Source organism: Cucurbita moschata, unplaced genomic scaffold (assembly GCF_002738365.1).
Source record: "Cucurbita moschata cultivar Rifu unplaced genomic scaffold, Cmos_1.0 Cmo_Scf00014, whole genome shotgun sequence".
Lineage (NCBI taxonomy): Eukaryota > Viridiplantae > Streptophyta > Magnoliopsida > Cucurbitales > Cucurbitaceae > Cucurbita > Cucurbita moschata.
In genome coordinates, this window is record NW_019268530.1 from 2,524,987 (window position 1) to 2,539,863 (window position 14,877).

Genomic DNA, 14,877 nt, shown 5'->3' on the forward strand with positions numbered 1-14,877 from the left:
AAAAAAAAAAAAAGAAAAGAAAAGAAAAGAAAAGAAAAAATCACAGAGACATAGCATAGTAAAACAAAATAGAGCTAAGCGAGCTCGAAAACTAAAACCATGAAACGTCTGAGAGAGAGTAGAAACGACTTCACGAAGAAGAAAGAGTTCTCAACTACGCAATGCACTGAAAATGAAAAGTAAATGCTTGCCGTGTTCCAGAAAGAAACGGGGATACGAGAGAGCACTCAAACAGCGAAAGGCCACTGGGTTAAAACATGAAATGAGGCGGAACCAAAGTACAAAATACAAAAGGGGTTCCATTTTCAGGAGTAAATCAGAGATTCAAGCGACATTGCCGAACCGTGAGTGAGAGAGAGAGAGACAGCCAACAAACCTTGAAAGCGATAGCAGGCGAGGGACGATCCAGTGAGAAAGATGAGCGATTCCGAGGCGTGACGTTGATGAATCTGCTGCAGGAGATCAATGGATGAGAGAAATGGATGGGAGAAATCGGGGCGGCTTGACGGCTGAGAGTCTGAGAGGTTGCAGAGATTCGAGGTGAAACGGCGGGAAGGGTTCAGACCAGTGAGGGTTAGCACAAGCGATCTCTGTGTAGGGTTTTGAGGTGCGAGTTTCTTCCAACTTCTTCGTTTTAATTTATTTTATTTTATTCTATTTTTGCTGTAAAAACGAATTTCACACTTCCTTTGTTTATTTTTTTTGTTTTTTACCACTAATATATATTCAAATTCAGTGTACAAAATTTATATATATATATATTGAGAATCCAATGCCCCGAAAATCTAAGGGTTACTCCACAAGGTTCGTCCACGGAGGGTGAGTCAAGGTCTAAGATCAAGACGAAAGGCGTAGTCGATGGACAATAGGTGAATATTCCTGTACTACCCTTGTTGGTCCCAAGGGACGGAGGAGGCTAGGTTAGCCGAAAGATAGTTATCGGTTCAAGGACGCACCAGGCTAGGTTGGCCGAAAGATAGTTATCGATTCAAGGATGCAGGTGCTCCTGTTTTTTTAGGGTAAGAAGGGTAGAGAAAATACTCTGGAGGCTAGGTTAGCCGAAAGATGGTTATCAGTTCAAGGACGCACCAGGCTAGGTTAGCCGAAAGATAATTATCGGTTCAAGGATGCAAGGTGCTCCTGTTTTTTCAGGGTAAGAAGGATAGAGAAAATATTCCGGCCAATTTCGATAGCCGAAAGATAGTTATCGGTTCAAGGATGCAAGGTGCTCCTGTTTTTTCAGGTAAGAAGGATAGAGAAAATACTCCGGCCAATTTCGAGTACTTATATATATATATATAAAAATTAAATTAAATTAAATTTTTTTTTAATAAATTAGCAACAAATTTAAATGATTTCATACAAATAATAAAATAGGATAAATATATTATAATGCGGCACAATTTCTAAAAACAAAATTACTTATCAAATCTTAAAAATTTATTGTGTTATTAATTAAGGGTATATCCGTCACTTCAAATTAAAATATGTATAACATATTAACGCTAACAAATATAATATAAATATAATATACTCTGTGTTATTTATTTAATATATTGTTTTCAAATTAATATATGCTTTGTTTTGAGCTTCCCCAAATGTCTCGTACCAATTGAGATTTTTTCTTTGTTTATAAATTCACGGTCATTTCATAAATTAGTCAATGTGGGACTCCTTCCCCACTTTGTTTTTCGTAGAGATAATCCCAGTAGCAATTTGTAGCACTGAAAAGTGTCATTCGCTATTCAAGTTATTGTTTGAGTGTCACTCCTAAATAACGAACGGCATAGGGCGTGGGTAACGAGATCGTGCGGGAGAGAAAACATTCGATTTTCAGCTGTTGTGAGCCTTCTTTGGGAGTACATTTGGGGACATGGGTCAATTTGAGTTACTGTTTACGAGCTTTAGTCAACAACATTTGTGGGTGAGGGAGACTGGTCGAAGAAGATCGAGTAGTTTGATGTGGTTTGATTCTCTTGTCGCTCTCATTGGTTCAAAGAAGATTGAGTCGTTCGATGTGGTTTGGTTCTCTCGTCACTCTTATTGGGTTGAAGAAGATCGAGTCGTTTGACGTGGTTTGGTTCTCCCGTTGCTCTCATTAAGTCAAAGAAGATTGAGTCGTTGAACATAGTCAAAGAAGATTTAGTGAAAATGGTATTATAAATGAAAATTTTGCGGCCCACTAAGTATGAGATATACGGCCCAACTTAAGTATGAGATATACGGCCCAACTAAGTATAAGATTACACGGCCCATTAAATCAGTTTCCCCAAACCTTAAAATGGGCCATCGAACTTCGGGCCTCGGATTTCCGAAACCCTAAATCTGGCACTCCTTATTCCTTACTCGCTCTTCATTTGACAACGCCGTTCGCATTCGGGGCATCTCTCTTCTTCTCGCAGCCGCCCGAAAATGGTGATCTTTCCTCTCGTCCATGATTATTTCTGTTCACCTGCTTCGCTCTTTGTATCTATGATGCATTTTGTCACTCTTGGTTTTTCTGTTAATGCACTTATCCATGTGTCGATTCATACTAGGGTTCATGGCTGAGTTTCTGTTGTATCCAATCAATAACTTGCTTTCTGTGCTTTCGGTGCTTTCTGTATGCTAGAGTTCTCCAATTATTTGATTGGATGTTTGAATGCTGAAGTTATCCTGCTGTTGAGGATATTATTATTGGATTTTTGGTGAAAACTTTTAGAATAATTGAACTTAGAATCGGGTGCTGATAAGAATTCGGATCAGGTTCCTTCAGTTGTATGAGTTCGACTATTCGGCCATGATTATGGTCACTCAACTTTGATTCTCTACGCCTGTACTGAAAAATGTTATGGTCGGATACTTCTATTCCATGTCGTCTTATGTGTTCTGACGTTTATTTCATTGTCTGGATGGTTCTCCTTCCCATTTAGTTCACATGATTTCAAGCATTCCTGAAGTGAATGGATGGAATAGATTTAACGTTTTTGCAGTTGATGTTCTCATAAACTGTTCCGTGTCTTGAATGGTTTGATGAACTTGATGAATATCATTGCCTTTAAAAAAGAACAGTATGGCTGAAATTCCCTTTTGTGTATTGTTTTGGACAGCCGAAGCAAATCCACGAGATAAAAGACTTTCTTCTCACTGCAAGAAGAAAGGATGCCCGTTCTGTCAAGATCAAGAGGAGCAAAGATGTAGTAAAGTTCAAGGTTCGCTGCTCGAAGTACCTTTACACGCTCTGCGTGTTCGACTCCGAGAAGGCAGACAAATTGAAGCAGTCTCTTCCACCAGGTAATCTTTTTGGTTCTTACCCAATTTATAACAGTATATTCTCGAGTTCGTCTGATTGATTTCGGAACTGTACTATTAAATTGTGGCATTTCATTATTCAGCAAGAAATAACAGCCATAGAGTAATTGACTGTTCTTGTTACACTTCTACATTGAATTCAAACTTGTGCTTAATTTTATTTTTGCAACTTGTTTCCATTACAACACAGATTTTTGGTTTAATTTCTTGTAGGTTTGAGTGTGCAAGATCTTTGAAGATGTAGGGAGTCATTTATTGAAATGGGTATGAAAAAAAATTCAGGAGCTGAAGGAGAAGTTTATCATTTCGTTTGTATTCGCAGTCATGCTGGATGTTTTAATTATGAAGTGATCCCCATTTTTGTCATCATATGCTAGAGATATTGGAGTTGGTTTTCCCTTTTTAGTGTTTCTTAAATTTTATGAACTCTTTCGGATTATGAACACTCGAGATTTCTAGTTCAATCAAATCACCATTGGCTCGTTTGCTCCTTTATTTTCCTCGATTCTATTTGACCTTAAACTTCCTATGAACAGTTTTGCTTACAGAATTATTAAATTTGTTGGTGGTTTTAGTTGGAAGTTATGGGATTATGAAGGATGTTGATGGGAGTACTCTCTCGGCTTGTCGATTGTTGTATCGTCTTCGGTATCGATACTTGTTGAAATTTATGCTATCAAACCTTAGAATTAATCATTAGTAAGTTGGCATTCTCGTATATTTAATTTTTTAAGAAATAAGTTACAAGGTTATTAATGTAATCTTAAATAGTACGTGATTGACGGTTTGAGAAGATCATGTTCAATTAATAAACTAAAAAGCTTACAATATAGAGACTAAAAAGTTTACAATATAGAGATAAAGACGGAGTATCTTATTTTAGTAACATTATTGATATGCCTTATTTCATTTCATAATGTAATGTATACGTCTTGTTCTCTTAGTATTTGTGACTAAATATTGTTTTTAGTGATTTATGAGCTTATGCCCCGCTCCCCTAACAAATACTATGCCCCGCTCCCCTAACAAATACTACACCCAAAATACCATCCAATATTATAACAAAGGATCTCTTAATATTTGTGACTAAATATTGTTTTTAGTGATTTATGAGCTTATGCCCCGCTCCCCTAACAAATACTACACCCAAAATACCATCCAATATTTTAACAAAGGATAGTTTCGAGAAAATAATAATGTAATTTGGTAATAATAAGTAGTTTTAAAAGTTAAAATTTTAGAAGTGATTTGATAAAAATTTATAAATAATTTATTTGATTATTTACGATATTTAATCTGTATAATAGATAATATTTATGTGAGTTTTATGGAGGTGTAGAAATTATTTCTAAGATTTTAAAACTATATGGATTAAATTATAATTTATCCGAAGTAACCAAATATATAAGTTAAGTTTAATGTATATATTTTTTGTGACTAAATAAAAAATTTGCAATGGAGTCCTTATTTTTCAACGGAATTACAATTCGGCCACGTTGTTTCATCTTAATTACATTCCGCTCTTACTATATAAATCTGCTCGACCTGCAACTTTTTCCTCGTTTTCCTTTCTCCATCCCTCTCTCCCTGCTTTTATTTTGGCCTCTCTCGGTCATCTTCTGGGGACGAACTCAAGCGACTTGTACAGACTCGTTAAGCTTTCTCCGATCCTCACTCGTCTTGGTTTATGAGGTTTTAATTGTTTTCCTTCTCTCTCTCTCTCTCTCTCTCTTAACTCTTTGATGTTTTTCTCGTTAGGCCTGGCCGACGATTTCGATTCATAGACTTCGTTCATGGATCTGTTTGCTTTTGTGTGTCGGTCACTTGTGATTTCAGATTTCAGGTTTTTTTAAGCAAAATTTTGTCCCGGTTATGTTTTGTATTGATTTTTAATTTGTACTTGATCCTTTTTTTTATCTGATATTTTATCGATCTTCTGGTTTCATCGCCTTTTGTCATTAATGTATCGAATTTTTGGATTTTATTTTGGTATCGTGGATCTGGTTTATAGGTTTATTTGGACGAAAAAGTTCTAATACCTAATTAGGGTTTAATCTTCAAATCACGTTTTTTCTCTTTATAAGACAGATAAAAACATACAATTTTTTTTAATAGCTAATTCCGTTCCCGTTCAGCTTCTGATTGTAACTAATTTGTGAGTTGGATAAACGTTTCCTAGGTGTGATGTAGACAGATGTTGAAGTTTTTTCACGCAAGTCAGAATAGATATTTCCCTGAGTTACATTTTTTTTGAAAAAAATTTATTGAAGAAGAAGCGCCTTTCTCGATTTACTCCCTCCCCCATACAATAAGCGTGCTTATTCACATGATCTGTGATTATTCCGTAAACTTTTGCTATGTACTTTGTAGTCTGACTCATTATTTTTTCTTTTGTGGATTTTTTTTGTACATGCAGCTCGAAGGAGAAACCCACTCTTGGGTAAGCCAAGTTCTACTATTATTATCTTCTACCTTTTGTATTCTTTATATGGAATTAGTTTCTAGTTAATTTTTTATGTGGTATAGCTGATTATTACTTTCTCATATAACTGTTTATCATTTTCTCTTTTAGTATTAGACCGTGATTTTCTCAATTGTTCCAGATGAACGGGTTTGTGTGGTTATTTATGATAGGTTAAGTGGGGTATTGTACTGTGGTTAGGAGCTGGTCCGTTAATATTGTCTGCACCTGCAGTCACTGAGATGGATAAAAAAATAGGTTACGTGGGTGTTCCCCTTCCTCTTATCTTAGTAAAATCTCTTAGAAATGAAAAGATGGATTCTCACACCTCGATGGTTACCTTACAGTATTTCCCATAATGTTTATTCTATTTTTTACTCGGTCTAAGGGTGTAAATGTCAATGAATCTATTTTACATTTAATCAATGCTTTGGATTGTACCATCCCATTCTTGGTCAGTAGGCTATGTTTATTCTTACTACTGCTGGCCGCAGTTGATGTTGGTTTTCTCACTTACTTCGGTAGTTACTATTTTAGAGTAATAAATTTTGTTTTCCACTCTGAAAAAATAGAGCACAATTATACATTTTTCTCTGTTTGCTATTTGTGGTTATGCTATTTCCCTTCTTAAAAAATTGTAGCTTTAACAGCAGGCCCATTTGCTCTTAAAATCGTGTTCCTGTTTAAATTATTAGTGTATGATGCTATTAAATAGTTGTTCATGAACGTTTTGTTTTCTTCACATACATCATGTTGGCATTATGCCATCGGCAAACTGACTACTACTTACATCCCCTGTGATCGTTTGGCTTGGCAGTGGCACGCGGATTAAGACCCGCAAACGGAATATTACGATCCCACTGGACCCTGCGTCTTTTTCTGATGCAGTGGTCCAGATTTATCTGGATAATGCTGGTGATTTGGTAATTTCTGTACCGTCATTCATGATTGAAAAAATAGTTTTCAGCGTAGATATGATTAACAATTTTATAATGCGATGGTGATTTTCTTGTACAGGAACTTATTGCCAGGAATATCGAGTCTTCAGAACTTGACTTCTCAAGATACGGGGACACCTTCTTTGAGGTAGTCATTTTGATGGTGTTATACACTCACTTTCCATACTGTGATGTTGTCTAATGTGAAACACTATTGAGGATTTTTCACTTCTCTCTGAGTTTTGATAACAAGATTGTCATCTTGACTTCGTATTCTGTCCATTATATATGTCATTTTAGAGTTCTCTTCATTGCTGATTGAAAATTTAGTGTTTTCTCTAATTCATTCCTGAAGCAACGTTTTGTAATATTGATTGAACTGCATGCAAGTGACTAGTTTTCCCATTATACAGTACGAATTTCAATTACACTATGGTAGGAATGGTTAACCCATAAATTTTTCATTTTAGCTTGATGTATATAAGTAATATATGTAGAACTTGCTGGAAAAGTAAAATAATTTGCGGGTATATGGAGCAAGCAAGAGCAATAATTTGCGGGTATATGGAGCAAGCAAGAGGAATGGTTAACCCATAAACTATTTCTCAAAATATTAATATAGAATTATTAATATTTGAGAAATAGTTTGTCTTTTTGCTGAAGCGGTCTATCTTTTTGTTGTAAGATTGTCTTTTAACATGTGTATATGCATGAAACTTGTTCTTCCCCGACATCTGATCGTTTTCAACGAGCTAAATGCTTCTGTATTTTTTTTTAATTATAGAGCTGCAGGTATCCGTGAAGTGTTGGGCAGGGATTTCTCATTCCCCTTTTTGCATGAAAGTTTTGTTTCTAATAAAATACAAATTGTACAGCATTGCAGTAATTAAATTTCCTATTGCATCGTTAAGGAAGTTCAGCTAATTTGTATCTGATTTCCACCAACATTTGTTGTACTGCCAGGTTATTTTCACTGGTGGACGCACACAGCCTGGAACAACAAAACCTGATGAAGGAGAGCGCCATCCATACTCTATATTAGACTGTGAACCTAAACGTGAAGCCATTCTACCATCTGTTATCTACATACAGAAAATTTTGAGGCGGAGGCCATTTCTCATAAAATATCTTGAAAATGTTATGCGAAGGTTCCTGCAGTCACTTGAGTTTTTTGAGGAAAATGAAAGAAAAAAACTTGCTATTTTCACTGCCCTTGCCTTCTCACAGAAGCTGTCGGGCCTGCCTCCCGAGACTGTTTTTCAGCCATTGCTTAAAGATAATCTTGTGGCCAAAGGGCTAGTTCTTTCATTTATAACTGACTTCTTCAAGGAGTATCTCATGGATAATAGCCTTGATGATTTGATTTCCATCCTGAAGAGGGGCAAAGTGGAAGACAATCTTCTGGAGTTCTTTCCTTCTGCTAAGCGATCTGCTGAAGGATTTTCTGAGCATTTCACGTTAGTATATTTTTTACTTTGCGTATTTTGTTGAAGAGTATGTTTCATGTTCTTATTTATTGAATTATTATTTTCATACCATTTTTTTTACAGACTTGATATAGTAGTGGTAATCTAAGTTGTAAAATATTATGATTTTATTGTTTTCTTGAATATTAGAATCATTTCTCTATTTTTGTGGCTGCATGACTTAATTTTTCAGGAAGGAAGGGCTGGTGCCCTTGGTAGAATACAACGCAAAGAAAATGTTTGATGTGAAGCTAAGTGAAATGAAATCCGCTTTAACAACCCAGATAGCCGAGGAAACTGACATTGCTGAAGTCATAGAAAGTGTGAAACTTCGAATGAGAGATGCCAATTTACCCGATATTGAGGTTGTTCGAATTTTGTGGGATGTCATAATGGATGCTGTTCAGTGGTCTGGAAAGAACCAACAACAGAATGCTAATTCAGCCCTTCGTCAGGTAACTTTGATCATACACTTGCATCTTGCTCGCTTGTTCGAATTTTCTGAGCCCCTAGGTGGCCCTGTGTTTGGAACTTCATTAACTCAGCTATATGTTTGATGAGTAAGTTTTTGGGGCTAAGAGGAATTGGGTTCGGAGAGGGAAGAAAAGGGCAATGAAAGGGAAAGGGGTAATGCCCTTGCTTGCTTCAAACCCCTTTTACCCTTGATTTTTCCACTAGGCCAACCGTCAATGATAATTGAATAGCTAACCAAAGACCAACATACCACAAAATTCACGTCATCCATCTATCTCTGAAACCCTTTCTTGGTCAAAACATAATCTGATAAGAAATTTCAGTTCACTTTGTCATGTCTTAAGACTGTCAAGGACTTGCGCTAAAATCTTATGTCTGTTGTCTCTTGATTTTGGTTACTCTCAAGTTGGAGTTTCAGTTTCTGTTATAAAATTTTAATTTAGGCATGTAATCCCCTTTTTTCTTAACTCTTCTAAGGTTCAGGCTCATTTCTGTGTTCCCTATGGATTCCTTCAAATATGGAAACTTTAGGCAGGGTGTGGAGAGGAGTGTGTTTGTGTTAGTTTTGTTAGACTAGCTGTTTAGGGATTGACCTTGTTATTTATTTTCTATGCCCAACTAACATAAAGTACTTGACCCGTTGTTGTTCCTTGACATATTTCTCATATCTAGAGTGTATTTTCGCATAAATTTTACAATTTAAAAGCTGTTCCTTGAAATATAGACAGAAGATGTTTGAAGTATTGACCTTTTCTTTTCACTCAGGTGAAAACTTGGGCAGAATTGTTGAATACCTTCTGCAGCACAGGGAAACTTGAGCTGGAACTTATCTACAAAGTTCAGATGCAATGCTATGAGGATGCTAAGCTGATGAAGCTCTTCCCCGAAATTGTTAGGTCTCTGTACGACCAGGATGTACTGGCTGAGGACACCATACTCTTTTGGTTCCGTAAAGGAACAAACCCTAAGGGCAGGTATGCATGTCATCTCTGCATAGACCTCTGTTCTAACTTCAGTTCATATAGAGCTATTCTTGAAGGATCTTTGTTTTGTTATTTATGAATCCGGCTGTGTATTTGTACTTGACTCTGCAATTGTGTAAATGGCAACATAACAGGCAGAGCTTCGTGAAGGCACTGGAACCTTTTGTGAATTGGCTGGAAGAGGCTGAAGAAGAGGAGTGAGTTATAGGTGGAAAGTGATTTATGGTGTTGCATTCCACTGAAATCCATCTAATATCATCATCTATTTTCTGAGATGCAACTCGGAATTGTTATTGCCTTTTTAAGTTTGGTGGTGTGTTTATGTACCAATAATGATGACTGATTTTTAGTAGCAATAATTATTGTAACGTTATACTCTACTACGACTTTGGTCATGCAATCTTTTGCTCTACTCTGTTTGCGGTGATATTTTTGTTATTTCTCTTGATAAAAATGTACTGAAAAGACTTGGTAGTATCTTGAATGATTTATCTACTTTTCTTTTACTTTTATGATGTTATCTTCAACTGTTTTGAAGAATCAGCTTTGCATTGTTCTTAGTAGACAGACATTCAATTATTACCGCTTGTGGATGATTCCTAATTTGGCTCATGCTGGCATTTGAGCCACAGGTCGGTTGTGCTTGAGTGGTTTATCCAACTGTTGTATGAATGCTACAATATTGTTCCGCATTATTTGATAGGCTTACTAACAACCTATGTAGCCATAAAGGGACAACAGTAAGAAGTTGCCACTTTAATGGAGGAATTATGCATGTTATGTATCCAAGGTTACATGCGTCACAATCATGATTTCTAGGCAGCGAATTTGGCAATTGTGCGGCAGGCACTCACTCTCAGTACTGAGTGGGTGAAGCCTACTTTGAATTACGTTGCCAACGTGAGTACAAACCTCAGGTCTCGATATCAACAAAAGATTTTAGAAAGCGGGGGGAGGGGGGGAGAGGTTTTGAAAAGAGAGAATTTAAAATTGGTGTTGTTATGGGAATGTAAGCAAAAAAGCAACGTATTACTAGGGAGAAGTTGAAAATTAGTCGTATCTACTTATAGTACATTTTGAGGCATTTCTGTCTACTAGCCGTAGCCATGACTGTCTACTAGTACATTCGCCGAAACGTATACTCTTAAAGAAAATAAGAAAGAAATAATACATCATGAAAGTGGTAAAAAAAAAAACAATAAAGAAAGCAATAAAGTAAAGGCAAAAGTGTGTCACGGGCGACATGTCTTGGACAAGCATGACCGTGACACTATGCATGCATGTATATTAGAAAATAGATGATATTAGATCAGTTTATCAACTTATAAACTTGGTTAATTTTCGGTCCATGGGATGTGGTTCATTATAATTTGCCTATAAGTTTTGCATGTTTTTGTTTTATTTACTGGATATTTCAGGTAACCGTGTTTTATTTGCTGGATATTTCAGGTAACAGAATACAACGGTTTATGGTTTTAAAAGTTCAAATTTGGAGCAAAAACCTACTCTAAGAACCTTATACTATTATCAACTAATCAAAATGGTACGTTATTATAATGAAATCTTTTATACGAACCTTACACAAAAGAATCAACTAATCTATTTGATTTTCACTAAATACAACGGTATTGTATACTCTCATATGTATGGCAGTATGAAAAGATGACATTTTGTGTGTAGTGAACTTGTGCTTGTAGGAGTCTAAACAATTAAACATGTGTCTATGGTTAATTAAAGCACTCAAGCACTCAACTCTGCTAACTCTAAGTGTTCTTGTCATATTGTCATGTCTAGATACAAAGTTCTTTTCCTAGGCTTCTTAACTTAAATGAGTTAATAGAGACATAAACTCAATAAGCACAAGGTGGACAAGGTTACTTAAGCACAAGGTGGAGTTTATATTCCTGCTTAGGATATATACATACTTGAACCTTCAAGGATTTTAGCTCATTCTACTAGAAGAAACAAAGGTTCTTGAATGGATAACATTAAATTTCATTGAAAAGATAAAAGCTTGAATATACTTGGAAGTAACTTACAAAAACATGAACTAAACTAGAACTTGAATTCAACAAAAACTTAACTAAAAGAAATACAAGAAAGTCACAGTAAAGATGATGTAATGAATCACACTATTTAGATAACACATAATTACATTTATTTCCACTCAAATAATACAGAGTTTTATTGTCCTTTAACCACACACCAACTTCAAATGACAATGACATACATTAAGAGTGACATTTTTAATTATGGATTACCGAAACAACAAGACATGCCTGATAGATTCTCCTTCGATGGCTTCGATCAATATTTCGCCCCCTTTTCGCTCATCGTTTACCTTCATTCCAAGAAGCAAGTCAAAAGTATTGGTTAATTAATACCACAAGCTGATAGCAAACAAAACAAATGTGGAGCAGAGAGAGAGAGAGAGAGAGAGAGAGAGAAAGAGAGGCAAGAAGATTTAAGATTGAAAATAGATGAAAAAAGGAGTGTCAATAAGACATACGGAAGGAAGGAGTGTTTCATTCTTGCTTGCCACTTTTCTCATCGGAACCTTTCAAGAAGCGGAGGAACCAGTAAGCAGAGGATTTAGGGTGGCGAGTTAGGCCATTCTTGTAGTCCACATACACCAATCCAAATCGTTTGGTGTAGCCTTGAGCCCACTCAAAGTTGTCCATTAATGACCATGCAAAGTAACCCCTAACATCTACTCCATCCCTGTGCAAAATATCCCATATCAGCACCAAAATAACTCATCATTCAGTGTAGCAGTCTGCTACTGACAAACAAACTATCTCCGTTTGGTCCAATTTTCAAAATTCTAACACAAATGAGATTAAATAAAAATAAGAGAAGAAGAACTAAATTAGTCACTCTTTAAAAGTATACGAACCAAAATAGATATTTTTGAATTATTTCGACTAAAATATATAGAGATTAAAAGAATAGGGACTAGAATAGACATTTTAAAAATAAACTAGAGATGAAAGTATGAGTAAAAAATAGAATCTGAACCCAAAAGAAATTTATACCGAGTTTAAGGACTGAAAGAGAATATTTGAAGGTTAAGAAACCAAAACAAAAGGTTTGAAAGTTAGAAACCAAAACGAGATTGAGTAGGAAAGTTAAGGAACAACTAATTTTAAAGAAATAAAAGATCTGTGAAGTGAAAAAGAATCAAAATCATAGTGGTAATAATAGAAAATCATGCTTCCTTCTTAACCCCTCGTATCTGAACGCCAGTACAGTTCAAGAATGAAAGAGGCTATACTGAGAGTAAAACTTGAACAAAAGGTAAATGCTAACGTGTTTAAAAAAAAACTCGGTTTCAGAACCCCTCCTAAATCAATAACAATGTCATCTCTATTGATTAAGAAAACATTTTGAAAGAAAGAAATGTATGCAGCCAACCTGATTGCATTAGATACTTCAGCCAGATAACTCCTGAAATAACCAACTCTCATTTTGTCATCAAGCATCTGATGTAGTGGGCAAGTTTCATCTTCTTCTTCATCCACACCTGAAATCGGAAATAAAATATTGCATGGCCAGCAAGGTTCAAGTTTTCATCACTTTAAGGATAAATTCCAGAAATATTAATCAATTCGTCATTCAAAATACATAATCCCTCCGTTTTAAGATTCTGCAATTGCCAGTTTGATTGAACAAATTGAGAAGACCACTACATAACTGGGTTCAAAATGGTTCACACTCATGGAAAAGCATTAATCCACGGGGAAGTGCCAAGTACACCTCGATTAATAGGAGAGTTATTCTGTAATTCCATTATCTTTTATATTTCAATATATTTGAGTGATCACATGGTTGGTTGAAAAAATAAACTACAATTTTCCTTCCAACAGGAAAGTTCATTGCATTCCAACAATGTTAGAAGGCTTTCAGCGCACATACCATTCTCAGTTATGATGATAATTGGATTCTTATATTTCTGTTTTATGTAGTTTAGAAGCTTTCGGAGGCCCCAAGGAACAACGTAAAGCCATTCTGATGCCGCCTGCATATAAATTTCTCAGCAAAATGAAGATAATAGCTTACACAGATGCCTACTGAAAATGCCTTTATTGCAGTAGAAGTACAAGTGTGGTTGTGTATACTGTGATGTGTGAGAGAGAGAGAGAACCATACCTTCTCGCCGATCAGCTCACCATCTTCCCATTGAACTGATAATAACAGAAACGTTAAGAATAATCCTTGTTCTAAAACAGGGAGAGGGAGAGATCGGGATTTACCAATTCTTTCCATCTTTTGTGATTTGTAGAAATCATTGTGATCAGAGGGCTCTTGTACATCAGCAATAAACCTCGATGTGTAGTGATTCAGACCCACAAAGTCCACACTATTCGTAATCAACTCCGTTTCTTCATCAGTGAACTTCGGAAGATTATCTCCAAGTTCTTCACGCATAACTTCAGGGTAATCGCCATAAAATATTGGGTTCATGTACCTATTCCAATATTAATAGCTCAAACTACTAAATAATTATGCTAGGAAGGGACTTCGAGCAACTCTAGAAGTCCTTTTTTATTTTTAAAGAACAGTAAAGGATTTCTGTAGTTAACTCTGGAAGTCCTTTTTTATAATCACTAGTATACAATGAAATGTATATTGACGCTTGTTCATGTGGGGGGTGAAAGGAGATAGACATTACAAAATGGTATATCTTTTCCCTGTCCCCAACAATAGTAGAGATGCCATAAGAGTCCAGAACTTACCACCCAAAATGAAAATCAAGGCGTCTAGATGCAGCAGTCCTGTCTTCAACTTTATTTGAATTAGGTTCTGCCCATTCACAATCTACAGATATACCTATTTGTCCTCCCTGATGTGCCTGGAAAAGGACGAGAGTAGAAAATACCAAACATATTTCATGTGATTACACACGCAATACGAAATAAATTTTAATTTCTTGTTTGGTGTGTGAGGGTGCATGATTGGCCAGAATCTTCTCCAAACATATTCCTTTGTTTCTTAATTGGTAACTTGAGTTTTTCAACTAACCTAGAATTATGAAATTACGTGTTGCTTCACAATCTATCATCACAACTACCACCTGATTATGAATCTTCCCCGTAACTTCATGGTGTGTCATGAAGTGAAGCCCACAACTCAAATTGAGGACTACTCTACCAAATTAGTCAACGCCACATGCTCCCTTAAGGTTAAATCTTGGTTCTCCAAGTCTATAGAGAATCTTTGAAAGTTTACACAAGGCCAAAAACGCTTCCTGGGGGGGGGGGGGG

At 36.0% G+C, this 14,877-nt stretch overlaps 4 protein-coding genes across 4 annotated transcripts in view; 2 read left to right on the plus strand and 2 right to left on the minus strand.

Moving 5' to 3' along the window:
* Nucleotides 1–620, minus strand: part of LOC111452480 (T-complex protein 1 subunit alpha) — a 9,817-nt gene extending 9,197 nt beyond the window's left edge. The window contains exon 1 of the mRNA XM_023093241.1: nucleotides 377–620. The gene's annotated coding sequence lies outside the window, so the exon portion shown is untranslated. The remainder of the gene's footprint in view (nucleotides 1–376) is intronic.
* A 1,673-nt stretch (nucleotides 621–2,293) lies between these two features.
* On the plus strand, nucleotides 2,294–3,789 carry LOC111452874 (60S ribosomal protein L38). Its single transcript, XM_023093792.1, has 3 exons — nucleotides 2,294–2,415; nucleotides 3,090–3,273; nucleotides 3,505–3,789. Exons 1-3 carry the CDS (start codon nucleotides 2,413–2,415, stop codon nucleotides 3,525–3,527), a joined length of 210 nt encoding a protein of 69 aa, XP_022949560.1. The 5' UTR covers nucleotides 2,294–2,412; the 3' UTR covers nucleotides 3,528–3,789.
* A 1,044-nt stretch (nucleotides 3,790–4,833) lies between these two features.
* LOC111451990 (basic leucine zipper and W2 domain-containing protein 2-like) lies at nucleotides 4,834–10,125 on the plus strand. The gene is made up of 8 exons (XM_023092497.1): nucleotides 4,834–4,983; nucleotides 5,708–5,731; nucleotides 6,570–6,675; nucleotides 6,770–6,838; nucleotides 7,654–8,147; nucleotides 8,350–8,611; nucleotides 9,396–9,604; nucleotides 9,748–10,125. Exons 1-8 carry the CDS (start codon nucleotides 4,979–4,981, stop codon nucleotides 9,812–9,814), a joined length of 1,236 nt encoding a protein of 411 aa, XP_022948265.1. The 5' UTR covers nucleotides 4,834–4,978; the 3' UTR covers nucleotides 9,815–10,125.
* A 1,623-nt stretch (nucleotides 10,126–11,748) lies between these two features.
* The window catches only part of LOC111451989 (beta-glucosidase 42), a 10,120-nt gene continuing 6,991 nt past the window's right edge, over nucleotides 11,749–14,877 (minus strand). The window contains exons 8-14 of the mRNA XM_023092496.1: nucleotides 14,350–14,465; nucleotides 13,867–14,081; nucleotides 13,763–13,797; nucleotides 13,529–13,631; nucleotides 13,028–13,136; nucleotides 12,123–12,334; nucleotides 11,749–11,954 (exon numbers count right to left, since the gene is read on the minus strand). Coding sequence (XP_022948264.1) covers nucleotides 12,139–12,334; nucleotides 13,028–13,136; nucleotides 13,529–13,631; nucleotides 13,763–13,797; nucleotides 13,867–14,081; nucleotides 14,350–14,465 — 774 coding nt within the window. The 3' untranslated portion in view covers nucleotides 11,749–11,954; nucleotides 12,123–12,138. The remainder of the gene's footprint in view (nucleotides 11,955–12,122; nucleotides 12,335–13,027; nucleotides 13,137–13,528; nucleotides 13,632–13,762; nucleotides 13,798–13,866; nucleotides 14,082–14,349; nucleotides 14,466–14,877) is intronic.